At 46.8% G+C, this 27,155-nt stretch overlaps 1 protein-coding gene across 6 annotated transcripts in view; it reads right to left on the reverse strand.

Annotated features, from left to right (window-relative positions):
* Cflar (CASP8 and FADD like apoptosis regulator) overlaps positions 1–25,163 on the reverse strand; it is a 51,095-nt gene extending 25,932 nt beyond the window's left edge. For 2 of the 6 annotated variants that reach the window (XM_075956346.1, XM_075956350.1), the window contains exons 1-5: positions 24,958–25,163; positions 5,640–6,066; positions 3,437–3,542; positions 1,683–1,818; positions 144–229 (exon numbers count right to left, since the gene is read on the reverse strand). In XM_075956346.1, coding sequence (XP_075812461.1) covers positions 144–229; positions 1,683–1,818; positions 3,437–3,542; positions 5,640–5,935 — 624 coding nt within the window. In that variant the 5' untranslated portion in view covers positions 5,936–6,066; positions 24,958–25,163. The other 4 variants (XR_012908853.1, XM_075956348.1, XM_075956349.1 and 1 more) reach the window with 4 other exon arrangements.
* Positions 25,164–27,155: the final 1,992 nt, after the last annotated feature.

Below are 27,155 nucleotides of genomic sequence, written 5' to 3' on the forward strand. Positions count from 1 at the left end.
CCAAGCTCTGGGATTAAAGGCGCGCACCGCCACCGCCCACCAGCTGAGCACTTTAAAGTTTATAATCATAAGAAGTTGTACACTTTTATGACTCCTCTGAAGCGGGTTCATGCTGTCAGTCCATACACCGGCTCCAGACTCACCCTTGAGTTATATGAAGGCTCCTTGATGCTCAAGTTTGGAAGAGAAGCCTGGAGAGAATTCACGTAATTTGATCCTGCTCCTTGGCCTGTAAAGACAGAGAGAGGCTCTAAGATTCATGAACCGTCAAATGAGTCTTCAACAGTGCCTCAGATCCCAGCCAATCTTTTAAAATACCTTAAACCTGAACCATCTGAATTGAAAGCATCTGCTCAGATGACTTCTGTCCACCAGTAAGAATGACTTGCCGGGCGGTGGTGGCACACGCTTTTAATCCCAGCACTTGGGAGGCAGAGGCAGGAGGATCTCTGTGAGTTCGAGGCCAGCCTGGTCTACAAGAGCTAGTTCCAGGACAGGCTCAAAAGCTACAGAGAAATCTTGCCTTGAAAAAACAAAAAAAAATTAAATAAAATAATAATAATGATTGAAAGGATGACAAACTAATTTTAATCATCAGGCTCCCCATGGTGGGAGGAAAGAAATGACACCCACATAACATGTGGGTGTGTATATGTGTGTGCGCACACACACACACACACACATAGACACACACTAAATGAATAAATAAATAAATGGATAAACATACTTTTAAATTAAAAAAGAAACTAAGGTCATTCCTAATTCTGTCATTCAGAATGAGGGCAGATTGTCTTTTTTTTAATTATTTATTTATTATATATACAATATTCTGTCTGTATGCCTGAAGGCCAGAAAGGGGCACCAGACTCCATTACAGATGGTTGTGAGCCACCATGTGGTTGCTGGGAATTGAACTCAGGACCGTTGGAAGAGCAGGCAATGCTTTTAAGCTCTGAGCCATTTCTCCAGCCTGCAGATTGTCTTATATATAAGCAAGTCTCAGTCATGACCTAACACTGTGACCCTGTGTTAGGTGTAAGGTAGAAGGGTCAACCCCCTTAATTAAAGAAAAAACCAAGTGACCTTTTCCATGAGGTTAAGAGAAACACAGCACACATGCAGGACAGCAACCAGACTCAGTGGCACCGCCCAGACTTGGATGGTGTCACCAGGTCCAGTGTGGAGCTGGGCAACAGGGCCCTATCTATAACCAAAGTCCTGAAAGTTCACAGTCTCTCTGCCCTTTAAAAACAGAGATACAGACTCCTTTAAAGAACAGAATGGTGCCAGGCGGTGGTGGCGTACGCCTGTAATCCCAGCACTCGGGAGGCAGAGGCAGAGGCAGGCAGATCTCTGTGAATTCGAGACCAGCCTGGTCTACAGAGCAAGTTCCAGGACAGGCTCCAAAGCCACAGAGAAACCCTGTCTCGAAAAACCAAAAAAAAAAAAAAAAGAACAGAATGATAAGACCTGCCTTGTGGCAATTTTCAGAGGTAGGAGATCTACCAGCAGGGTTGGGATATTGGGATGAGAAGGCTACAAAGGACTATGACCTCTTGGTGTAGGCTAGAGGGGGCTGGGATGCTTGGGTTCCATTTCAGCCAGGCACCCAACAGGTGACATCTCTCCACCAACCGTTCCTCCTGCGCATTGAAGATCACTGAGACACCAAAATTTCTTACCCGACTGCGCGTACTTCTGGATTTTGGTCTTCAGATCTATCCTGTGGATACTCTTCAGGCTTTTTTCTAGTAAGTTCAGTTGATCTGCAGCAACAAGATTCAGTTTCTCCAGTTCAATCACCAGGTCCAAGAAACTCTAAGAGAATCACCAACAAGAAACACACATCATGAGTGGAGCTAACACGTCCGAAGTGCAAACTCTAGGCCACCTGGTGGTCATAATATCAGGAAAAGGTGGCAAGACGGGAACCTTCTGGTAACCCTTGGTGACAGTTCTGCTCAGAACCAATCACCCTCCTGAATTTAACTCAAAGAAATGGGGGCTAGGGCTGTAGCCCAGGTGGCAGAGTGAGCTTGCCTTGCATGTATGACACCCTGGGCTTGATCCTCAGCACCACACACCGTAAGAGCTTCCCAGAGAGTGGGGGGGGGGGGTAGCTGAGGAAAGGTTGATATGGGAAATCTTCATAATGCCATTTTAAACTGTCTTCATCCATCCTGGACATTCTAGGCCATCCTGACTCAAGAGATGGTTCCCAGAAAGAGTGGGGCCCTCTACTCATTCACCCTGAAGCAGCTGGGTGATTTCACAATTTCAAAAGCGGGCATGGCTTTGGATTTTATATTTGCTCACGGTTAACATTTGGTTACTTAACCGTTAATCATTATTTTACAAAGACAAGAAGCCTAATTAATTACACATAAATGGAAGGCGTTGATTAGGGAAATCCCCCCAAAAAACTCCCAGCTTTCACTTTCTTCATTTGATGTTGGAACATGATGTCTTCCTGTTTTTCTATAATCAAGGAGCCTGAGGGAATTCTAAAAGGCAGGGAAGCCAGTTGGAACACTTTTATTATCACCCCCAAAGTTGGAGATTCTTCTTGGCCCATCCTCAGGTTAACCGTGTCAGGAGTTCAAACACCCTTCCCACAACCCCCGACAACTCTAAAACGGTCAGACATCTCTATCCTTGTCACTTCCCACACACACCGCAAACCACCTCCACCCACAGCCACTGAGGGGAGTAAAACAGCCGAGGGCCAGCAAATGAGAGTGGACCAGCAAGCCAAGCCCTCTACAGCAAGCCAGGTCTCTACTCCACACAAGAAGACGGGATGTCCTCGCTTGGAAGAGGGCTGTCAAATCAGAGAACTGACATTGAAGCCAGCCAGGTCGGTGACTTTTACAGAAACCAGGACCAAATCTAAGCATAAAAGAAACTCCCAGGGCCACAGGAGGAAAGAGTCCCAACCTAATTCCCTCTCAGTTAAAAACCCATTCTCTTGCTACCAGGGTCACAGAAAAACTATCAGAGAAAGCTCCTGGGACCATGGCAGCAGGCTGCCCATTTCCCTCTCTCTCCATACCACAACAGGAAGCCTTGATAGAAATATCCCCCAAGAAACTATAAGAAAATTCAAAAGGAAAACTCATTTTCTGTTTTTTGTTTAGTTTGGTTTTTAGAGATGGCTCTTGCTGTGTAGTCCTGAATTCTTTCTTTCTGAATTCTTTCATTCTTTCTTTCTTTAAGGTTTATTTATTATGTATGTGTGTAGTGTTCTGTATGCACGACAGAAGAGGGCACTAGACCTCATTACAGATGGCTGTGAGCCACCATGTGGTTGCTGGGAATTGAACTCAGGACCTCTGGAAGAGCAACCAGTGCTCTTAACCTCTGAGCCACCTCTCCAGGCCCCAGAGCCCTACTTCTGACAGCTCTTTGGAATGGGCACCAAGAGAACACAACTCACCTTGTCCTTGGCTCCCTTGCCTCGGCCTGTGTAATCTCTCATAAGGAAAATTAACGAGGACACGTCAGATTTATCCAGATTCTCGCCAATCTCCATCATCAGCACCCTGTAAATCCCAAAAGTTTCTTTAGTAAACCCAGACAAGAATCCAAGAGCCCATCCTTCACCAAGGCCAACAACTTGACTGTTGTCCCACAGAAAATGCCCCCAACTCTATAAAACAGGAAGCCTTGATAGAAATATCACCCATGAAACTATAAGAAAATTCAAAAGGAAAACTCATTTTCTGTTTTTTGTTTGGTTTGGTTTTTAGAGATGGCTCTTGCTGTGTAGTCCTGACTATCTTAGCTCTCCCTGGACAGAGACTGGCCTCAGACTGCACCCATCCTCCTGTCTCTGCCTCCCTCCCAGGCGCTGGAATTCCAGGCGTGCACCACACCAAGCCTTTCCTTTGTTTGCAGTAGAACACAGTACTTCCCTTTCTAACCAGCAGCTCCGAAAACAACTGTGTGAATAGACTTCCCTGAAAAAACCCCTTGGTTCCCAGAAGTCATAGTGAGACCGAAGAGATGAGTAACAGGAAAGACCAAATTCAGAGTGGCCTGGCCCTCTCTGTTGACCACTGGTCTAGAGTCTCAGGATTCTCTAAAGCAAAGAAACATCTCTGACATCTCTGGCCCACCCTTGAAAGTTAAAAGACGTCCACCATGGAGCTTCTGACCACCAAGGTCTGATCTGGAAAACCCCTCCCAATGCGTTCACCTCTGCTCTGGCTGGGGTAGCCACCACACTTTGTCAGAACACCTGTGTAGAAGGTGACTTTCCCAGGGAGATTCCCTCATATTCTTTGGGATTCTTCTTGGCCCTGAGTTTAGCTAGGCCGAGCTGAGCAGACGGGTGAATAACAATAACCCCAAGCATCTCACACAGAAAACCACTTGGTACACTATCCAAAGAGAAACTTGTGGAGCTCTGTCACTGTCTGTGGTGCTGGGGCTAAACCCAGAACCAAACACACCCTAAGCAAGGGCCTACTGCTATTGCTCAACACACAAGCCCCCCCCACACACACACCTTTTCAGAAAGGGTTTATTATTAAGTCACTCAGGCTGGTCTTGAACCTTCCTGCTTCCATTTCCTGAGTAGCTGGGATTTCAGGTCTTCGTCACCAGGCACAACTAGCTGGGCTATATTATTCTTTACTTTGTAAAGTTAGTAACTGGCTCAGCCTGGGTGGGCACTAACTGGTCCGAGGTTTAACACAGCCCTTCCAACACCTCCCAACACTTTACAAAGCCTGTGCTGCCTCCAGCTCTTTTCAGTACTTTTCATGATAATAAAAATAAACATCTTCAAATACATATTACACAATCAACAGAACTAGCAGCCTGGAGGAACAGGAAGCAATTTAAAGGAACAAGGTCTCCTTCTTGCTTCAGAAAACACAACCCTTCCAGAGGCTCCCTCATATGGGGAAGGAAGTCCCCTGAGGCTCTCGGACTTAGGGACTTAGATGGTCGTCCTGGTTTAACCAGAAGGGGGTGGAGGGCAGTTCCTTGAAGAAAGGTCCCCCTTGGCCCCCTCTGAGGCAGAGAGGCAAGACTATGGGAAGGGAACCCACCCTGAGGCATTTACTTGGCTGGCTGCCCAGGCAGAGGAAGAGTTAGAAAGGGCCACAGCTCTGGCAGTAGGGAGGTTACTCGCTCTTGCTACTTTATTTCTCAGTACCAGAATTTCCCAAAGCACCACAGCTCCCACGCTACCGGGGACTAGCAAGAAAGAGCAGTGCTACACTGTTTCTCCTTTCTTCCTCTTGTCAGTCTGGCACACACAGACTATCTGTCCCTTCCACTTCCATGATGATCTTTCCCCCAGTTGCTTACCCGGTAAGCAGCTCGTGTTTTATTGAATTCAAACAAACTGTGAGCCCACACCCGAGGCAGGAGGATTGCTATGGGTTGGAGGCCCAGCCTGGACTACACAGGAAGTTCCAAGCTAACCTGAGCTATAAGGGGCTTCTGAAAAACACAAAGCCAACCAACAAACAGAAATCCAGAGCGTTCCGCGCCATAAAGTGGTATCTATCGGCGGATAGTTGGATCAGAAGGAAGCAGAAGTGATGCTGTTCTTCTCATAGCCCACACCTTCTAGACAGCCCGGCTCCCTCCCCCGTGTGCAGCCTGGCTCAGAGCTCAGGAGTTACCTATAATCAGAAACAAGGTGAGGGTTTCTGCGGAGGTGGGCCTCCACGGCTGCTTTGTCTGTCTTCAATATCTTCTTAAGTAGGTCGAAGCGCCTCACTCTGTAGAGCAGTTCAGCCAAGGTAGCCAAGGAGAGCTGGCCTCTCTCACTTAAGGTGCCCAGAAGCTCCCTGACATTAGGTGGAGCCAGGTTCTCAGCCACATCTCTACATAAGAAAAGCATCGTTTCCTTCTCCTCGTCGTCCAGGGATTCTTCCACCTGGTGGATGATCTCAGCAGACACGGGGTACAGGGCCATGTTCCAGAAATCAGCAGCCAGGGTCTCATCCAGCGTCTATCCACTTAGCAGGGTTCCGCGCACCGCGAGTCAGCAACTTCATTTTGGAGGCCTTTCTTCATTTCTTTCCCGGCTCTTGCAGGAGAGGCACGCTGCGGTGAGAGGACACTTTTAATCCTGCCGATCCCTTCGCCTAAGAGTTGTAGTTCAGGCTCTCCCTTCCTTACTGGGTCTCTGTAAGCAAGGGGATCCAGTTCACCCCTTTAAGTCAGGAGAAAGAGAGCCTCAGCAGACAGAGTCAAAAACTGAGCGAAAAGCCAAAAGACACAGAAGAAAACTCAGACATTCAAGAAAATGACATCAAAGGCAAAATTACCTCCAAAAATTCCCACATGGTTTCATCAGAATGAAAAGCAGGGTAGGGGAAATCACTAGCTAGGAAGCTCATGACTAAAGTTACCATGAGAGAGGTCAGGGGAAGAGAAAAGTCCGATGACTAAGCAGCTGATTTGAGGAGTTGCCACCCACGCCCACTCCTTAGCCCCTCCCATGTGTTCTCAACTAAAGCAGATTTTGGCAAAGGGGCGCCTCCCTGCAGGGTCCTCACCAAATGAGGTTTCTGTCCTTTCCTGCGTCTCTTGTCCCTCCTCGGTTGCTCTCCTACAGTTTCCCACACACCCGGCACTCACAGCTGAGGCTCGCCCGCAGCCTCGCACACGGGACCCTCCAGAGGGGCTGGGCGAAGCGCTTCCTGACCGGGAGTTTACACCAGGTCCTCGGACCTTGTGTCCCAGGAACGTGCCAGGTCTCCCGACCCTCGGTATACCTGCTCCCTGGCAGCAAAGACCACCAAAATTCTCAATAGCATCATGGGAGTGGACGGAAGACCTGGGGGGCCCACAGGTCTGAGTGCCCGGCTCAAGGCACGATTTCGTAACCGTCAATTTCTTCCGTCAGAACAGAGCAGTTTTCAGATTTGGACTATAAATCTTTTGGTTTTGACTTTTAAAATACAATTGTTTGCTTGCTTGTTTGTTTATACAGGGGAGGGACTTGTGGGCATTCCACCTGCAACTGGAGGCCACAGGATAACTTTAAAGAGTCAGAGTTCTCTCCTATTATGTGGGTCCAGGGATCGAATTCAGACCATCCCCCTTGGCAGCAAGCACCTTTACCCACTGAGCCATCTTGCCAGCCCTTATACTGGAGACCTTGTCTCTGAGTAACAAAACAAAACAAAACAAAACAAAAAAGCCCTCTGAACTCAATGGAAAGAAAAGAGAAACATCTAACTCTTAAATGATGATGGTTTCACCCATTTTGTATGATGATATTTAAGTATTCATCTAAGATTGGTGAGGCTACGCCAATCTCAATATCCATTTATCCGAACAACTTAAATAGGATTATTTATAAATAAAGAAATAGAACTGACTAAAACCATCACCCTACATAGAAAAAGCTGTGCTCGGAAGACTTTTCTCAAAAAGTCTCAGTGACTAATTGTGTGAGTCTCAGATGTCAGAAGCCTGCAAGCCATCTCCTGGGAGGACAAAGCTTTAACCTAACTGCTACTTTCTGTAACAAGAAGGCCGAGGAAGTTCTCTTTCTCCTTGGTTCACGAGAAGTGTAATATTCTTATTGAATGCTATCCTAGGCTTAACCTCTAAAACGTTTGTGTGTCCAACAAGAAATAAGTAAGGGAAAAATAAAATACGAGACCATTAAACCTTAGAGCAAGAAAAGTTCAAACTGTCCAGACGTACTTGAAAAAGGACTGAGCAAAACTAGTAGACAGGAACTGCTTAATCCTGCTTGCCAAGAAAGCCGCAAATGAAACGCCGCCACCAGAGTTAACACAGAGCAATATCTGTCCAGGTCATCTTCTCCCACTATCAGGCCCATGGTGCCTTCTGCGGGTCACAATGCTCACAAGCCTCTGTGCTGACGGAGGCAGGGGACACGGGGTGAGGGGGACGGACACGGAAGGGACAGGGGGTGAGGTTGGAATGGGGGACACGACAATTTGGCAGCCAAATCCCAGTTACTCAGGGGCAACAGCTGCTAGGAACTATCAGGGGGAGAACATAGATTCCCGGACAGAGCCAGGCCACTAAGAAGCAGCAACCCTCCAAGCCTGGAAGCTGGGGCACAGCACAGGCAGTTCTTGTGGCTGCCGGGATTGGGCACTTGACAGAGAAATGCACAGAAAGAAGAGGTTGAACTATAATCTAAATAATCACTATTTTATTGGTTTTTTTCTGTTAAGCCCAGGCCAAGAAATTAGCATAAGAAAATTCCCCAAGAAGTCAAGAAGGCCTTCAGCAGAAATGCAAAACGCCCCGCAGAAGGTCCCCTTCCTAAATGAGAGGATTTCTTTCTTTCTTTTTCTGCAAACAGGACCTTGCCAGGTATAGGTCTTATCCTCCTACAGCTATGTGGCACAGGCTAGCCTGAAACTCACTATAAAAGCTGAGGCTAGCCTCAAACTCATGGCAATTCTCCTGACTCAGCCTCCAGAGTCCTGAGGTTATAGGGCTGCACCATTATCTCCAGCTGGAGAAGTAATTCTCTCTTGCTGAAGGCAAACTCATGTATCAGTTAGCATGAGCAAAATTACAATCAAATGTAGCACAAATAATAAAAACCCAGACTCAGATATTGGGGTTCAACCTGAAGATCAGAAAAGCAAAGCAGCCAGCCACTAGAAAGACTTTTTTTTTTAATTTATTAGATTTTTTTAAAAATACCAATCCAAGTTCCCACTCCCTCCCCTCCTCTCAATCCCTTCATACATCCTCCCACCCCCATCCAATCCTCAGAGAGGGTAAGGCACATTGCTTTGTGGAAGGTCCAAGGCCCTCCCTACTATATCTAGGCTGAGCAAGGTATACATCCAAAGAGAATAGGACCTTTTATGGCTACAAAATCTCCAGACCAAAGGGCGAGCTTCACTGAGTTCCTGTCTCTTCCCCTTTATATTCCTCTCTTCACCCAGCCATATCGCTCCTGTCTCCACCTCCCTAGTGCTGGGATTAAAAGCGTGGGATCACCTTTGTGTGAAGTCTGTTTCTCTTTTATACAGATTCAATCTTGTATAGCCCAGGGTGGCCTTGAAGCTGGCTTGCCTCCAGAGTCCTGGGATTAAAGATGTGTGCCACCACTCCCTGGTCTCTAGAATCTTATCTTTGACCTCTGATCTTCAGGCAAGCTTTATTTTGGTGCGGGGATCCTTCTGTCTATGTGTTGCTTTTATTGATTAATGAATAAAGAACTGCTTTGAGCCTATGGCAGGGAAGAACAGAACTAGGTGGGGGAAAGCTAGGCTGTATGCTGGGAGAAAGAAGGCAGAGTCAGAGAGAAGCCATGAAGCCACCGGAGAGAGATGCCAGTCAGAACGTTAGCCGGAAAGCCACAGCCATGTGGTGATACACAGATTAATAGAAATGGGTTAAATTAAGATGTAAGAGTTAGCCAATAAGAAGTTAGAGCTAATGGGCCAAGCAGTGATTTCATTAATATAGTTTCTGTGTGATTATTTCGGGTCTGAGTTAGCAGGGTAGCCAGGAACAAACAAGTGGTCTCTCTCTTCTAACATTATTTATTAAAACACAAATAATGTATCACTATATTTTCCACTTTTGTCTAAAATAAAAAGAAGGCTATAACTAATATAAGAAAAACTATATACAATAAGTGCAAGTATAAATAAAGGGCCCTTGTTCCTCTTGCAGAAGCCTGGGGGTTTGGCTCCCAGAACTCACCATGCAATTTACAGCCCTTCATAACTCCAGTTCCCAAGGAGTCTAGTGCCCTCTTCTGACTTCCTTGGACACTGCATGCATGCCGTGCACATACACAACCCTTTAACAATTAAAACCACCACAATAGACAAAGCAGAATGCAAATCCTCGGGGCCTGCACCTGAGAGTCTACATGAGTGTGCTCAGGGGGTTGCAGGAGATAAGGGTTTTTCTGCAGTTCTACAGGCCAGCTCCATAGCCTCGTGCACAGCAAGCTTGCCCCACAAAAGTCATTAGATGATATCTGCTTTGGGTCATCATCCCCCAGTAGTAGCTCTGGGATCCGCTGGACAGAGGCTAGGATGCTGTTAAACATCCAACAATCTCCCATCTCCATGAGGTCAAGGATGATGCATCTCTCCCATACCACAGCACTGAGTCCAAGAAACCTCCTAAATTTTCAGTTCCCAAACTGACTGAGTCTTTCTGTGATGTACTAATGTCTCCTAACTTAAATGCTCCATGCCAGAGACTGTCGTGTGAGGTAGATTGCCCTCCCTCCTCTGAGGCTCTGTATCTGTGTTGTTGCACACATGTGATCCCAGTGCCAAGGACACAGAGGCAGGGGGATGGCTGGGCTCACTGGGCAGCCAAGTTCCAGGGCAGCGGGAGATCATCCATATCTCAAATAAAACAAGGTGCTGGTTAATCTGAAAACAAAACAAAACTCTTGCTACAGTGTCCATAGAGATGCAGAATGAAGCACAGAAATAACCTCCTCAAATGCACAGCCGGTGTAAGAAATTAGGAGAAATTATAGCGGGTCCAAAAGAAAGCAGCTTAAAAACTATAGTACTAATCACTGTATATTATCACAACACACAGATAACCTGTAGGAATGACCCACACAAAAGCTACGCAAGACCTTAATGGAACAAAACATGCATTATTAAAAAGACATTACCGAAGACCCAGATAAGTGGAGAGCCATCCTTTATTCATGAGTAGGAAGATTCAGAATAATACAAATATTAGCTCCCGGGGCTGGCGAGATGGCTCAGAGGCTAAGAGCGCTGTCTGCCCTTCCAGAGGACCTGGGTTCTATTCCTGGCACCCACACGGTGGCTCACAATCAGCTGTCACTCCAGTTCTTTTGTGTGTATGTAGACAGAGAGACCTTAGAACAAGGATGCCTAAAACCTTCCCGAAAGGACAGGGCAGACTTTACTGGTTCAGAGGACAGCATGGACTTTGAGGGTAGCTGTAGGAGTCTTTTTGTTTGTTTGTTTTATTTCTTTTGAAACAAGAGTCTCCTGTATCCCAGGATGTTTTTGAAGCTGCTGGGATTACAGGGTCAGGCCACTACACCTGGGATTTTGCTTGTTTTGGTGGTTTGTTTCTTTGTTTTTGAGACGGGGGTCTCACTACGTAGTTCCTCCCTAGATCTCACTCCCTAGATAAACCAGGCTGGCCTTGCCTGCCTCTGCCTCCCAAGTGCTGGCATTAAAGGTGTGAACCACTAGACCCAGCACCAAGCCTGGTTTTAAGCAGGGCTGGTGACTGAAGCCAGAACTTCGGGCTTGCTAGCCACACTCTACAATGGAGCCACATTCTAGACCGGTCTTTAAAGCTCAATACAAAGGCTCAACATGGCCATCAGCAGCCAAGCCCACCTCTGGGGACTCCATCCAGAGCTCCACGCCCCTCTCAGACAGGACGGTCACTCTCTCCTCGCTCCTGAGAGCACACAGGGTTGCCCAAGCTCTGATTCCTACCTGCTCTACAAATTCCCAACCCTGATTGATCAACATCCTGTTGATTAACCCCGACCCTGTTTCAAACCTTACAGCTTCTATGGCAGGCAGGAAAGGCAACTGGGTCTTTCAAAATTCCTAAAGGAATTCCCCTTCTTCAGGTGAAACGCCCCCTCGCCGGTCTCCCCGTCTTTTCCACACCCACGTATTTTCCCATTTGGTACGCAAGGTCCCTAACCTTGGCAACTGGAGGATGGAAAACCTAAAGCCAGTCTCAGTTTCACTTCTGGAGGGAGTCATGAGCTCGTCGCAGTCGCTGCTTTAAACAGCGGCGCGAGCTCAGAAACGCAGACGAGGTCCGAGAGAGCATCGCTCCAGCCGCTGCACTGGGAATACGTTTAGGATTCCCAGCTGCCGAAAGAGGATCTAGTCCAAGCTTCTGGCAAAGGTCCCGGGGCTCCACGGGCCACCCCGTCTAGACTGGGGCAGAGGCAGTCTGGTGGTCACTCTGCTTAGTTGCCGTCTCTGACTCAGAGCCAGCCCGTAGAATGCAAGGAATGAATGAGTGGGTTTTACATATGACAGTACCGGGAAATGACCTCACTTCCTTTTCTCTGAATTGGACCTGAAACCGAATTCTCTGGCCAGAATTTTAAATTCCTTCACCTTCTGCCTCCTGGCATCATCCCAATCTCAGGTAGGCAAGCGAGCTAGGCATGCCCAGCACTTTTTCATTTTTGTACCAACATTTCTATATCACAGGTAATAGTCTGCCCTGGGCTACCTGGGAGGGCTGGTCAGCCTGTACCCCGTTTTCAGATCCTGAGTCTCTCCCACTCAGATCTAGAGCAGCAGAAAGCTGGAAGGGAGAGGAGAGGCTTAACCAAAACTAAGGATTAAACCTACCATTTTGTAAGCAAATTAAAATATATGATTTTTATAGCATTTGATCAGATACTCAGCATAGGTGAGTAATTCTTCTTAGAGGCCAGAAGTTAATGTACTTGTTATAAAATATAACACACACACGCACATACACACACACTCACATGCACACAAGCACACACACACGTGCATGCACACACACATAATAAATAGACATTATAGCAGGAAGCTGAGGAAGGAGAATCACACAGCACAACTTCCTGTGTTTTCATCATCTTCCAGGCAGTTTGTTTAGAGATTCTGGTCAGGCACTTTTCACACCCCCAGAAAAGACGCCAATCTTCACAGTCTTCCCCAATCCTCCCTCCACTTGTGCTCCTTAGCTCATCCAAGGCTCCTCCACCTTAAACAGTAACCATCACTAAGACGCTGGGCCTGAGTCCCCTCCACCAAGGTCCACTCAGGCTTAGTTTCTTCAACTTTGACTCCACCTGGACCTCACCCCCGCAATGCCGCTTAGTGCTCCTCCCACTGGGCCCTCATCCCCACAATGTTGCTTAGTGCTCCTCCCACTGGACCCTCATCCCCACAATGCCGCTTAGTGCTCCTCCCACTGGACCCTCATCCCCACAATGCCGCTTAGTGCTCCTCCCACTGGACCCTCATCCCCACAATGCCGCTTAGTGCTCCTCACACTGGCTGGCATCTAGAACAGAAGAAGGAAAAGCCAATGATGCTGAAGCTGTTTTTATTATGCAAAATTCTAATAATTTTCTTAGCATAGATTTGGGTGTTTCTGTTGACTTTATTTTTAATGTTGCACTGAATATTATTCATCTTGAATTTTGGAGCCCCCTCCTCTTTTACAAATCATGTTAGGAAGTGAATACCTACACTTGCCTTCCCCTACCCAGTCTTGACCATACTGCCAGGCCTCTGTGACCTCGTAGCTGTCCCATTCAAGGGCTCTGAGAGGATCTCTTCCTACTCAGCTACCTTCTTCTGAGTGTGGACCCTCACACTCAGAATTTAGCACCTCGTAAGGATATGAGTACTAGGGTTGGAGAGATGGCTCAGTGGTTGGGAGCACTTACTGCTCTTCCAGAGGACCTGGGCTCAGTTCCCAGCTCCTACACGTAGGATCACAACCATCTATAACTCCAGTTCCACCCTCTTCTGGCCTCTTGGGGCACAAAGCAAGCCTGTGGTACACAGAGACACCTGCAGGCAAAACCTCATACACAAACATTTTTAAACAAATATTAGAAGACATCAGCACCCCACTGCACTGCAACCATATTGCAAAGAAGATATAAAATCAGCTTAGGAGCCGGGTAGTGGTGGCGCACGCCTTTAATCCCAGCACTTGGGAGGCAGAGGCAGGCAGATCTCTGTGAGTTTGAGACCAGCCTGGTCTACAAGAGCTAGTTCCAGGACAGGCTCCAAAACCACAGAGAAACCCTGTCTCGAAAAAAAAAAAACCAAAAAAAAAAATCAGCTTAGGTGTCAAAGGATGTGAAGATAAACTGTTATATCTCATAACATACAAAGGTGTGTATGTATACCAATGAATACAACTTACATATGCTTGTGTATATATACATCACTGCATATAAAATATGTGTGTGTGTTTACCATTGGATATAGCATACGTGTGTGCATGTATGTCACTGAATATTATTCAGCCTCAAAAACTGCAAATTCTGCCACTTGCCACATGGGACTCAGAGGATAGAATGTGATGTAAAATAAGAAAAAATGGGAGGGCTGGAGAGATGGCTCAGTGATTAAAGGCATTGACTGCTCTTCCAGAGGTCCTGAGTTAAATTCCCAGCAACCATATGGTGGCTCACAACCACCGGTAATAAGATCTGGTGCCAACTTCTGTCTGTAGGGACACGTGCAGGCAGACCATTGTATACATAATAAATAAATTTTAAAAAAAAAAGAAAAACATAGGGAAAAGTCTGCATGGCCTCACTTATATGCAGCATCTAACTTTTTTTAAAAAATCACACATATGGAGGTGGAGAATAAACAGTGGTTACCACAGCCAATGGGGAGAGAGGAAGTGGGGGGGTATTAGGTCAAAGGACATAGTCACAAACAGGCAGGATGAGCAAGCGAAAGACTGAACTACAGTCTGAGAACTATAACTAGTTCATTGTTCTCAGGATTTTTTGATCAAGGTGTTTTGTGCTGAACAGTGTTTGTTGGATTTCTGTTAATGAGTAGATTTAGAACGACTCTTGCCACAGAGGGGCAGCCAGGTGAGGCAATGGTCCTCTCCATCTGTCCCACTACACAGTATTCTACTGTGTAACTGTCTTAACATATGTGTTCTAAATATACACCAGAACACAGAACTAAAAAGAAGTCTTCGTGCGTCTGCTCTGCTCCGCCAGATACTGTGAATTTCTCCTTAAAGTTCTTTCCCTGGACCCCCTCTCCACTATTTCTGTCCAAGCCTTCTCTGGCCATCCTACCTTCCTGGAACCCTCTGTACCTGCTTTCTAAATTCTCCCTAAAGGACTCGTTCAACCCCTGGCTTCTGGCTTTAAGCAGCATACCCCCATATTTGGTCAGAATGAACTTGCAGAAGCTCTGGTTCATGCTTGAGAGTCTCTTAATTTAAACCTTTCAGTGACAGCTCTTCTCCCTTGGCAGGTCTCCATATCGTCTGCACAAGGCTATGCCTGGTGTCTGCCCTCATCTTTAGCTGGGTCCAACACACAGGGACCTTAATTAAACCTCAGCAAGTGTCTCCCATGAGCCTCTACCTTGATTACACTTTTTCCACCCGTCTGCACAGAAAAGCCTGTCTTAACTTGCAAGACCCAGACGAATTCCACCTACTGTGCAAATCCTTCCTGGAAGGGACCACTCAGGCGTGGTCAGTAACTCGTTTGCATCATCCTCCATCGCAGAGGTGGAGGATGGAACAAGCTCTCAGCCAGTTGCTTAACACACCCCCAGCGGCATCTAGCACTAGCCGGAGAAGGTAACAATAAGATGTGGTAACTTTGGTCAGGCGTCTCCAACAGAGCCTACCAAACATCTTGTGTCCATAATACAAAATGTTCCCGGCAGCCACACAGCAGCCAGTGTGACCGGTTAGCTTCCCGGGACATACTGAAGCTGTTATCCGCCTTCCGCCAGAAGCAAGGTGGGGCCGTAGCAGCGACAGCAAAGCCACATCCACGGAGGCACGGCGTGAAAACTAATACAGGGTCACGGTGACTTAGGTAGTCACATGTGAAGCCTATCTTGCCAGGGGCAGAGAGCAGCAGCAAACGCTGCACCCAAGAAGCTGGAGACAAGAATGTGAAGTACAAGTCCACAGTCCTCACCCAGAGAGGAAGCAAGCAAGATGTGACTGCCTCGCCCAAAAAGGTACCAAGCCACGTGGCCAACACAGACAAGAATTATGGGCTAATATATGTTATAAGAGTTAATAAGAAGCCTGAGCTAATAGACCAATCAATTTATAATGAATGTAGACCTCTGTGTGTTTTCTTTGGGACTTGGTGGGCCAAAAATCCTCAGTCAACAAATGGCGCCCACATGGACAACTGCATCCACATAAGGCTTGAGAGAGCCTGGGAAGTTATTCTAGACAGAAAAGAATAGAGTTAAGCATGGCTTATTGATAGCATCATTTTCTCAGCTGGGCTCTGCTTGCTAGAGTCAAGCGCTCTTATTTAAGAAAGGCTTCCTGACTCAGCTTTAGCTGCAAAACCCTGCAGCTCTTTAAGAGGTCCTGCCACAGAACACTTAAATGGTGTTGATAAAAGCTGATCACATGCTTTTTGGTGGGGGCAGGGACCTTGAAATGCCATAGAGTTGTGGTAATAAACATGGCTCCAGCCGGTACCTCCACCATTAGGCTAGACTCTCAGAAAGCTAAGGAATGGACTGGATCCAGCCATCAAAGCCACAGTTTTAATCCTAGCCATATTGCTTGGCAAATTAAAGACTCATGTGGTCAGAAAAAGAGAGCTACACAGTAAAGATAGATTCAAAGACAAAGAAAACCTCTAAATGGTTTACAGTGTGTTTAAAAATATATGCAGCCTTGGGAGAGAAAAGAAAAAGATTAAAGTCCTTAAAATAAAAAAAAAAGGAAAGAGAACACAAAGTTATTAAGGTCGGAGGAGTCTGCAAGACTCTGGACGATGAATGCAATGGGGGCCTCTCATAGCGCTATGCTCACTCACCCTGAATGTCATGACCCATCTTTTCCCTCCATTTGTGCCCAGGACCCATAGGTGGTGGCAAGCAGAATAGCTAATACAATAAACTTACCCTTCCCACCCCGGCTGTGGATATTTTAAATAGAAGGTATCCCTCAAATGCCACCTTCCACCCCTTCTCAAGTTAGTCAACGAGGGTGTGCAATACTCCTCCTGGGGCTCCCAGTTGGTGATGCTACAGATACACATTAAAACACAGTCCAGAAGACCATTGGCTGGGACCAAATAATGAACATGTGCTAATTTGGATGTTATGAGCGTGATTATTATCAGTGATACAACATGTACTAAAAATTATTTGGCTTCACAAGCAACGCATCTCACACATACAAGTAATGTTGCCCACAGATGATAAATGGTCCCCATTATGAAATGACACAAACGTAGAAGGTTTATTTTATATTATTTTATACACTGCTTGGCAAATGTCCCTTCCAAACTTCCCATGTTGCCAAGGTAAGAGAAGCACCAAGTGGGGGGCTTTAAAGTCAAGCCTGGTGACACAGACCTGCAATCTCAGCCACCCAGGAAATTGAGGCAGAAGAACTAAAGGCTCAAGACCTGACTAACTGAGTTCAACTGGGCAACTTGATGAGATCGTCTCAAAAAGTAGAAACAGAGCTAGGGCTTTAGCGATGGCAGAGCACTTGTTTAGTGTGTGTGAAGCCCCAAATTCAATGCTACAAACAAAAAAATAAGGTGGTGGAAGCCAGACAGTGGTGGTGCATGCCTTTAATCCCAGCACTTGGGAGGCAGAGGCAGGCGGATCTCTGTGAGTTCGAGTCTAGCCTGGCCTACAGAGCGAGTTCCAGGATAGCAAGGGCAGTTACACAGAGAAACCCTGTCTAAAAAAAAAAAAAAAAAAAAAAAAAAACACCTTAAAAAATAAAATAAAAAAATGTGGACTTCAAGAAGTGTGATGTTGTGGAATAATATTTTTGTACACTGTGAAGACGTGTCGCTCGGATTGGTTTAACAAAATGCAGGACGGCCAATAGCGAGTCGGGATTTTCAGAGGAGGCTAGGAAGAAGGAGAAGATGCCAAGAGTCGCCAGACAGACGTAGAAGAAGCAAGACGTGGAGATGAGTTAACAAGCCATGGGTCTCAGGGCAGCGCATAAATTAGCAGAAACGGGTTAATTTAAGTTATAAGAGCTAGTTAGAAACAAGCCTAAGCTACAGGCTGAGCTTTCATAAGTAATAAGGAGTTTCTGTGTGGTTTATTTGGAAACTGGCTTGCGGGACAGAAGAGTCCACCTACAAAGTGGGGACACGGCAGGCACATACCTCTAATCCCAGAATTTGGAGACAGAGACAGGAAGACCTTCTAGCTGGATCCAGAAACATGAGCAGAGTCGCTAGGAGCAGCGAAACGGAGACAGAGACAGAAAGACCTTCTAGTTGGATCCAGAAACATAAGCAGAGTCGCTAGGAGCAGCGAAACCGGAATCCGGTTGGTGGGAGTGGCCTAACGAAAGTGAAATTGTTGCTGGGGCAAACTTTTCATACCTGGCCCAAGGACCAGGTGTATCCTCCTACTTCTGTGTGTTACCCATAATCCAGCTCCAAATACGTCCGTGCTACCTCTGCGTAGGTGTCTCCACAGAAAGCTCTCTGGCCCATCTCAGCATCAGGCCGAAATTCTGCATCTTTTGAGCTCTCTGCCATGGCTTGTCCTGGTCCCCGATCTGGATCTTCGCATCAGTGTTTACTATCTTCCGGCATTGATTTTATACTACACAGGAGTTAGTCCGTGATAGACAACCACTCACCTTCCATCCTAGGCAGGCATCCGAACATATGACCACAAGGCTGCAGCAGAGGGACACACATGGACTGTCCTGGTCCCTCTGCAAGTGATGCTGAAGCAAGACGGAATCAGTGGCATGACAGTATCATACGTGGACCCTGGGGACGTTGCCTGTGACTCTTCTACACCATATGAAATGACCACAGGGTTGTGTGAGGGAAATTATATGATTATAAGAGGCTGGGCATGGTCGTCAGCAGAACCTGTAAGCTGGTAAGACCCCCCTCCCGTTAAAGAGGAAGACGGTATCTGCACCAAAGCTCACCAGATATCATCTGGCTGTTCAATAAAAGAGCCAACCAATCCTTGGGACATTTCAGTAAAAATGTACCCTCTGTACTGACTCTGGATAAATTGTCCTTTCCAAAACTCTTAAAACTTATGTACCAGAATCTTCATTTGTCCAATGTCAAACCCAGTTTTCTATATGAGGGATGGTTTCGGGATAAAGTCAAAAGTGCCTTAAAAATGTGTGTGTTTTGTTTGTTTGAGCAGGGTCTCTCTACAAAGCCCTGGCTATCCTGGAACTCACTCTGTAGACCAGGGTACCCTCAAACTCACAGAGATCTGCTGCTTCCATCTCCCATGTGCTGGGATTAAAGGCGTGCACCATCATGCTCAGCAAAGGTGTACAAAATTTAAAGCATTTTTCCCCAAATAGGACAGCAGTTTGATATGCTCAGAACTGCTACCATCTTGCAGGTGGTGGTGCCGATTAAAAACACAGTCACCCACGAACAGTTACAGTATTCCCTTGCTCGGTTGGGGACAGTCAGAGGGCAAGGATTTGCTCCATTTATAAATGACAGAGCTTCAGTTTCCTTGGCAGAGAAAAAAAAAAAAACAACAGGCCAAACTGCTCGGTTTAGGCAAAATTTCAAATTTTAATGATTTGGTAAAACCCAAGTTTGGAAACCAAATCTCATTTTTAAGGAACACAAAGGAAAAAGGGGTTGCCGGGCCTTGTCTGTGGCTGCTGCTGCTGTTTTGGTTATCTAACCCATCTGGTGTGAGGGCAGAGGAATCACACAGCAGTCAAGAAGAACCACATTCTTTCTCAAGGCCTGGTAATAGGCATTAGCAAATCCAGCACTTGCGGGGCTGACGGAGAAGAACAGCAGGGTCAAGACCAACCTGGGCTGGGCCACGTGCTGATGCTGTCTTTAAAAAATAAAACAAACAAACGAGAGTTAAGAAACAACCCTAAAAGCTGGGCGGTGGTGGCACACGCCTTTAATCCCAGCACTCAGGAGGCAGAGGCAGGTGGATCTCTGTGAGTAGTTCGAGACCAGCCTGGTCTACAAGAGCTAGTTCCAGGACAGGCTCCAAAACCACAGAGAAACCCTGTCTTGAAAAACAAAAACAAAAAACAAAACAACAACAACAAAAAGAACCTTCCATCTGCTTCATCTAGTCATCCTTGATACTCTTACTGGCCCTGATTTCTCATCTGTCTGCTTCTTTAAGATTCTCTGACATTCCTGAGAATAACCCAGGTTAAAGAGAGACTTAGTCTGTACTTAGGCTGAATGATGGCCAGCTTGTTTGTGGAGAGCCTAGGCAGAGGGGAAGAGCATCCCTTCTCCAAGAGTGCAGCTCTGTGCTATCTATATAAAACTCCCCCCTTCCCTCCACAGCATTTTAATAGACTCCCCAGGGCTTAGGCACAGCTTTCTGTCGGGTTAAAATAGCAATAGCCTTGGGGTTAAAGCAGAGGACAAGTCAGGCAGGAAACCTGGGTTGTGGTTTCAGCAGTCAACCCAGTCAGGGTTCTGCACTTAACTTCTGACTGCTTCGGGTTTTCCTAATCAGAAGGGGAGTTCAGACAGCAGAGGGAGACTAAGTACACTTTCATTCTGAATCCTTCGAGGAAGTTGTGGTGACCATTCAGGAGGCTTTGGTGGGCTTCCTAACGCCTAGAGGTGTTTGAGCAAGATGTCTGTCAGGTATCTGTCCTTTGAAACAAAGGTCTGACTGGTTTTAAAAACCGCTTGTTAGTCAAGTATGGTGGTCACTCCTGTAGTTAGAGAGGTGGAGGCAGGAGGATCAGGAGTTCAAGGGTTGCCCAGGCTCCAGGAGATTTGATTACAAACAAAAACTATTGAGCTGGATGGTGGTGGCGCACGCCTTTAATCCCCGCACTCAGGAGGCAGAGGTAGGCGGATCTCTGTGAGTTCGAGGCCAGCCTGGTCTACAAGAGCTAGTTCCAGGACAGGAAACAAAAGGCTTCAGAGAAACCCTGTCTCGAAAATCCAAAAAAAAAAAAAAAAAAAAAAGAACTACTATTGAAAGCAACAAGAAAAATAGGTTATTTTTTTTAAGACCACAGATGTATAAAGGCAAAGAAGTTTTAAAAAAAAAAAAGAAAAGAAAAAGCATTTATTTCACAGGTAGATGAAATTTCCACTTAGGAAATCAGGTCATTAAGGGAAGTCATTTACCCCCAAAACAAGCCTTGGGAGAAGTAGTTTAAATGGCAGGAATTCTTTATTACAATGGAGAACGGAGGTATTAGATACGGATCAAAAACACTGATGCACCTGGGTAAGCGATTCACGCCAGTAGTCTTAGCAGAAGGGAAGCTGAGGCAGGAGGATTTGGAGAATTCCAGGCCAGCCTGTGCTGCCTGGTGACATGCAGGCCATCCTAGGCTATGGTGAGCTGTCTTTCACTACATTCTTCACCTGAAGCGCTCCCTGTAGAAGACACAATCTGGAGTACATGGTGAACCTGCCACCAAGCTGGTAGAACTTAACTCTTCCAAGGGACAGAGAAAACTCAGAAAGAGGAAAATAACAAAACTGAGGCTTCTTGCTGTGGAGTTGCCTTTGTTTTCTGGCATTAAACAGCCAAACAAAGAAAAAGTGGCCATGAGGGCAGATCATCAAATCAGCGTAAATACAGAATAAGGTACCAAGAGCACCAGGGCACGATTTACCTGGGAAGAAAGGCTCCAAGCACACAAATAACTCAAGCGTGACACAAAAGAAGAAATTATTCCCCAAAGCTAAGAATTAAACGGGGGTGGGGGAATCAGGGTAAACGAAACAACCTGCGGAGATTCACAGTCTCAAGGGACCACTGTGCAAAGATGGGAACAGGGAGGGGCGCTAGGGTGGGAGAAGCAGAAATGACGATCCCACAAACATCAATTCTGAAAGCCACCGTGGAGAAAGACCACCATACAAAAATAAGTGGGGAGGTTGGGAGGGGGGCAAAATACACATTTTTTTTTCTTTTAAATCAAACAGACTGTCGTTGAGCATAGCCATGTGTAAAAGACTGGAACCAGCAGCCTTTGGGGTGGGGGCGGGGGCGGGGGAGTAGGGTCTCTGGTTACTTTGTGAGCCCTAAACCCAGGAACTTGCCTGAAAGGTTAGGTATATTAAAATGCAAAGTACGAAGTGAAATCCCATGCTAAGGGGCAAGACAGTGACCCCAGCTTGTTAAAGGTGGGGGGCACTCCTGTAGGTAGGGTGTCAAGTCAGGGATCAGCTAGGGCATTACAACAGATTTAAGAAAAACGGAAGTGCTTTGAGGATAGGAAGGCCGCTGGGCCAAGCCCCCATTGCCTCACGTTGTCCAGCAGGTTTCCTCCCAGGGCCTGTCCTTGGGCTTTGTCCACGCAGCCTCTACACTGAGGCTCCAGAAAACAAAACACAAAACCAACTATCGTGTCGAGAACTTTGCTCCATCCAGGGCAGTTCATTGGATTAACAAGCAGGCATTTGAGTCCAGTACTGAGTTTAATTTAATCAGTCTTTGGCCCTCTCCAAGACAGAACATTTCAAAAGTGTCACAAGTCTGGAAGCGCTGGGGGTGGGTCCCCAAAAGAACTCAGAAGGGTCCAAGGATGGAAGACAGGAAATGAACCCTTTCCTGATTAACCAAGGGGCAGCTCCCCCAATGCCCACAGTCCCTGGGGAAAGATCAGAATAGAAGGGAATGGGCAGGGGCTCGGTTTACTCACGCCGGGCGATCGCCGGCTCCCCCCACTCAACAGTGGCTCAGAATGCCGCCTGTCCTCGCCGGAGACCTCCAGAAAACTGGACAGAACGAGATACTGGGAAGAACACAGACATCAGGAGGTAGCCTCTCCAGCTGGAAAGTCGGCCTGCACAGCTGTCTCCAGCTGCTAGCCAGGTGACGAGGGCCAGCAAGTCCAACAGGTCCACGACCGCTGGTACCCGCCCAGCGAAAAGGACATCACCCCGTTCCAACGACCAAAGACAAGGGCTCCAGGGAGATGTGAACGGCGACTCCCGAACCCTCACAAAAAGGCCCTGGAAAGTGCAAAAAAAAAAAAAAAGCCACAAAACCAAACTCACTTCTGCTTCTGTGGGCGGAACCGATGAGCCAGGGTTCCAAAACCTACCCACTACTCTCCTCCCCCGTGGGGACGCCTACCGGTTTCGGTTTGGAAGTGATGACGTGCTCAAACAAGCTCAAATGTCACCAAAAACAAAGTACAACATAAAACCTGCAGGAAAAGAAGCTAAGTGTGGCGCACGCCAGCCCCCCTTTTCCTTTCCTTTCCTTTCCTTTTCTTTTTCTTTTCCTTCCTTCCTTTCTTTCTTTCTTTTTTGCGAGGTGTTTTTAAAGAGGGAAGATCATGAATTGCAGACCATCTAGAGTTACATAGTAAGACCCAGTTAAAAAATGAAAAATCCATTTTACCAAGTCATTCAACACAAAAGCTACAGGTAAAAGAATTGTTGACCAAAAAGAAAGTTCCTGTAAGGAAAACATTCAGAATTCACTTAACAGTTAGACAGGACAAGGGTAAAGGTTCTTCCATGCTCAATTCTTTGCTTTCAATTCTTTCACGTTTAACTAGAATCTGAGCTCTTTGATGGAGAAACCCACGGAAAATTGCCCAACTCTGTTCTAGGTCAAGGTGCCCCAGTTGGCTAAGCCTCTGTTAAAGAGCCTGCTGGTGCAAACCTGCCCTTCCAGCTAACTCTTATCTTAGCATCTGTCAAATTACTTGTTTAAGCAAATCGCCCACACCCCCACCCCCACTCCACCACCAGCTGCCAAGTGAGAAGCTAAGACACGGTTTCTGCCTTCAAAAACCCCATGCTCCAGACATTGGGAACTACCCTGAAGTCCTGAATATCTAGAGTATAGTCCCAGCTGGCTGGAATGAAGACTTTTCAGTTGGCTACAGACTATGGCTGCCTGGGCTCCCAGCAACAGCGACCAACAGTCTTGGAAGCCTTAATCCTAGCAACGCAATCAGGAGGCAGAGGCAGGTGGACAGATAAATACCCATGAGTTCACAGATGGCCAGGACTACATAGCCTTGTCTCAGAAAGCCAAAACATAAAAAAAAAAAAACAATAATAATTTGCTTACAAATTTGTGATACGGTTGTTTGTGATATGGGAGAGCTGAACCTTTTGTTTAGAACCTTTTTAAAACCATAGGTGGCGGTGTGAGGGGGAGTCATGTTCTTTCTCATTTAAGACCATCCCCCCCATTGGTCAAGGTCCGACTTTGGCGACCCCCTACTGGCCCTACCCTTCTTACTGTAGAAGCAAAGGTTAACTAATAAAACCCGGAGGGATTTATTAGAGCTTGGATTTACTTCCAGGGAACACAGTGGCCTTTGTTCTATGGTGTTCCTTTGTTAATGTTCAAGCGAACTTAACTCTCCCAAGCAAATCCAGACCTGGTTAAGAGAAAACATCTTAAAATAATCAAACTTCTGCCAGTCTGAAGTGAGTGAGAAAAGAGTAGGGTCAGGCTTACTTTAAGGGGTAGACGGATGGATGGAAAGATGATCGATCGATCGATCGATAGATAGATAGATACATAGATACATAGATAGATACATAGATAGATAGATACATAGATACGTAGATAGATAGATACATAGATAGATACATAGATAGATAGATGATGGATAGGCGGACAGAAGCACTGAATTCTCAATTCCCAGGGAAAGCGTTTCTTGTCAATAACGCTGAAGTGCGTTGGGAAAAGGCAGAGGCACTTTGCTGTGCTCTTGAAAGTAAAACTGAGAGCACTGGGTAAACTCTCTTGAGCACGCACACAAGGAAATGATCCCGTTCAACTTTTCAAAAATGGCTAGTTAGGACATTTCAACTGCAGGAAATGAGTAACTCTCAAGACGTTTACGCAAGGCTATTGTGGCTCGACCAGCAAAGTTAATCTTCAGTTTTCCGCCTGGGGACGCAGGTGTGATGCCCCTGGGGTTCAAGGGTGCTCCCTCCTCCGGATGCTCAAGAGTCCTTTAAGGGCTACTTCCCCGCGGGTCCCATCGCCCGAACACCTCGGGCTGGAGGCTGTCGCCTCTTGCGGCTGCCCTGCTGGGACCCGCACAGTGGGAAGGGGCGCAGGGCCGCGGAGGTGGGGAGCCCGGTGGGGTGCCTGGCAGACCGAGCCGGCGGAGGAACTGCAGTCCTCCCCGCTCCTCCCGTCGTCCCCGGTGCTCGCCAGAATGCGACTCGCATTGGCCTCCAGGGCCGAGCCAGGAGGCTCACAGCTGGGATGGGGGGCGCGGTGTCCCGGCCGCGCACAGCGCTGCAAGGAGCGAGTGTGGCGCGTGGGTTACACCGCGCAGGTCACGTACCCGTCTGCCTTAAGTGGCGGCTGGGGTGGCTCAGGTCGCCGCGAACTTCACTCTGCGGACGTCGGATCTGCGGATCTGCGTAGACAAGATGGAGACACAAGGAAACCGAAAGCTAGCGAGCGGACGTGGCGGGTGCGGCTCCCCTGACCTCCAGCCCGGATTGGGCCTTGACGCGCTGTGTGTACTGGGGACCCAATTTAGGTCCTCTGCCCCTTGCTTGCCTTTATAAAGACAATAAAAAGGGCTTTGGATAGATTTGTGTATCACTTTTAATTTGTAGAAATGTTTAAAATACAGGGAAAGAAAACACAAAATAGCAAACATTTTTATTTCGTATGTCACTCAGAACTGAACGTGTGTGCCTCTCATCCGGCGGAATCTCCTCAGGAGGAGGGAATTGGTAACAACCTACAAGCCTTCTGCTCCCTTGCTGTGTTCTGTTTCCTACTTTTTCCTGTAGTTCCCCCTTGACTTCCAGGAAGTTTTCTAAGAAGAAGCCATACTTTTTAACGGCTGGGATAATAATTATTGACTGATAAGTTGAATAGTGACTGTATTCTCATGATTTGGGAGGCAGAGGCAGGAGGATCAGGCATTTAAAGCCAGTCAGGGCTACCCAGCAAGTTCAGGGCCAGCCTGGGCTATATGAGATTCTGTAAAAAAAAAAAAAAGACAAAGACATTGGCTAATAAATCATCTTTCTTTAGATTTAAAGAACCCAGAATGTCTGATAATCTTCATATAACACCAGAATCTTTATACCATGTACATCAGAATCATATAACACCCCTTTTCTTTCTTTCTTTCTTTCTTTTTTTTTTTTTTTTTTTTTTTTTTTTTTTGGTTTTTCGAGACAGGGTTTCTCTGTGGCTTTTGGAGCCTGTCCTGGAACTAGCTCTGTAGACCAGGCTGGTCTCGAACTCACAGAGATCCGCCTGACTCTGCCTCCCGAGTGCTGGGATTAAAGGCGTGCCCCACCATCGCCCGGCTCCCTTTTCTTTCTTTTATCTATGAATTTAATTTTTTTTAACATATAATGTATCTTGATTATATTCTCTCCCCTCACCAAACTCCTCCCAGATTCTCAGCACATCCCTATCCACCCAACTTCATGTTCTTTCTCTCTCCCCAAAATGACCCCAAAGCCAAAAAAATCAAAACAAATAAAAGTCAATAAGACAAAAAATACCAAAAGCAAAACACACACATGCACGCAAACACGCACACACACACACACGCACATACATACTCACACATGTGCATACACGCACACACATGCGTGCACACAAACACACATGATGTGGGAGTGTCATATATCAATCTGTTGATTTCATTGGCTAAACAATAAAGAAACTGCTAGGCCCATTGGATAGGCCCACCCTTAGGTGGGTGGAGTAAACAGAACAGAACTCTGGGAGGAAGAGGAAGTGAGGTCAGACTCCGCAGCTCTCCTCTCCGGAGCAGACGCCTTCAGAGAGACGCCATGCTACCTGCTCCAGGGAAGACGCACGCTATGAAGCTCCGACCCAGGATGGACTTAGGCTAGAATCTTCCCGGTAAGCGCACCTAGGGGCGCTACACAGATGATTAGAAATGGGCTAAATTAATATGTGAGAATTAGCCTAGAAGAGGCTAGATAGGAATGGGCCAAAGCAGTGTTTAAATGAATACAGTTTGTGTGTAATTATTTCGGGCAAAGCTAGCCGGGCAGGTGGCTTGGGGTTTTGGAAACGCAGCCCCCAGCGCCCATATTACTACACACACACATGAGGATTCAGCTGGGGGCTGATCTGAAGTGCAGTTAATATACACAGTAGGTACGCTTTGTGGCTAGGGGTGGGACTTTGTGTCCACTTCCCCTTCTCAGTGCTGGAATTTTGTCTGTGTTGAGCCTATGTAAGTCTGTCCTGTGCCTACTGTCAAAGCCTTCATGAATTCGTATGTGTATGAGCCCTGCTGGACCTTGAAGACTTTCCTTGGAATGATCCAGTACCTCTGTCTGTTCCCAGCTTTCTGCCTCCTCTTCTGCATCGATCCCTGAGCCTTGCTGGGAGGGGTATGATGAAGACACACCAAAGTTCCCCACTGTCCGGCTGTGGGTCTCCGTGTTAATTCCCATCTTCTGCAAAAAGAGGCTTCTCTGAGGAGGGTTGGACGAGGCTCTGAGTCATGGGCCCAGATAGCGATGCGTCATCAGG

Source organism: Microtus pennsylvanicus, chromosome 22 (assembly GCF_037038515.1).
Source record: "Microtus pennsylvanicus isolate mMicPen1 chromosome 22, mMicPen1.hap1, whole genome shotgun sequence".
Taxonomy (NCBI): Eukaryota; Metazoa; Chordata; class Mammalia; order Rodentia; family Cricetidae; genus Microtus; species Microtus pennsylvanicus.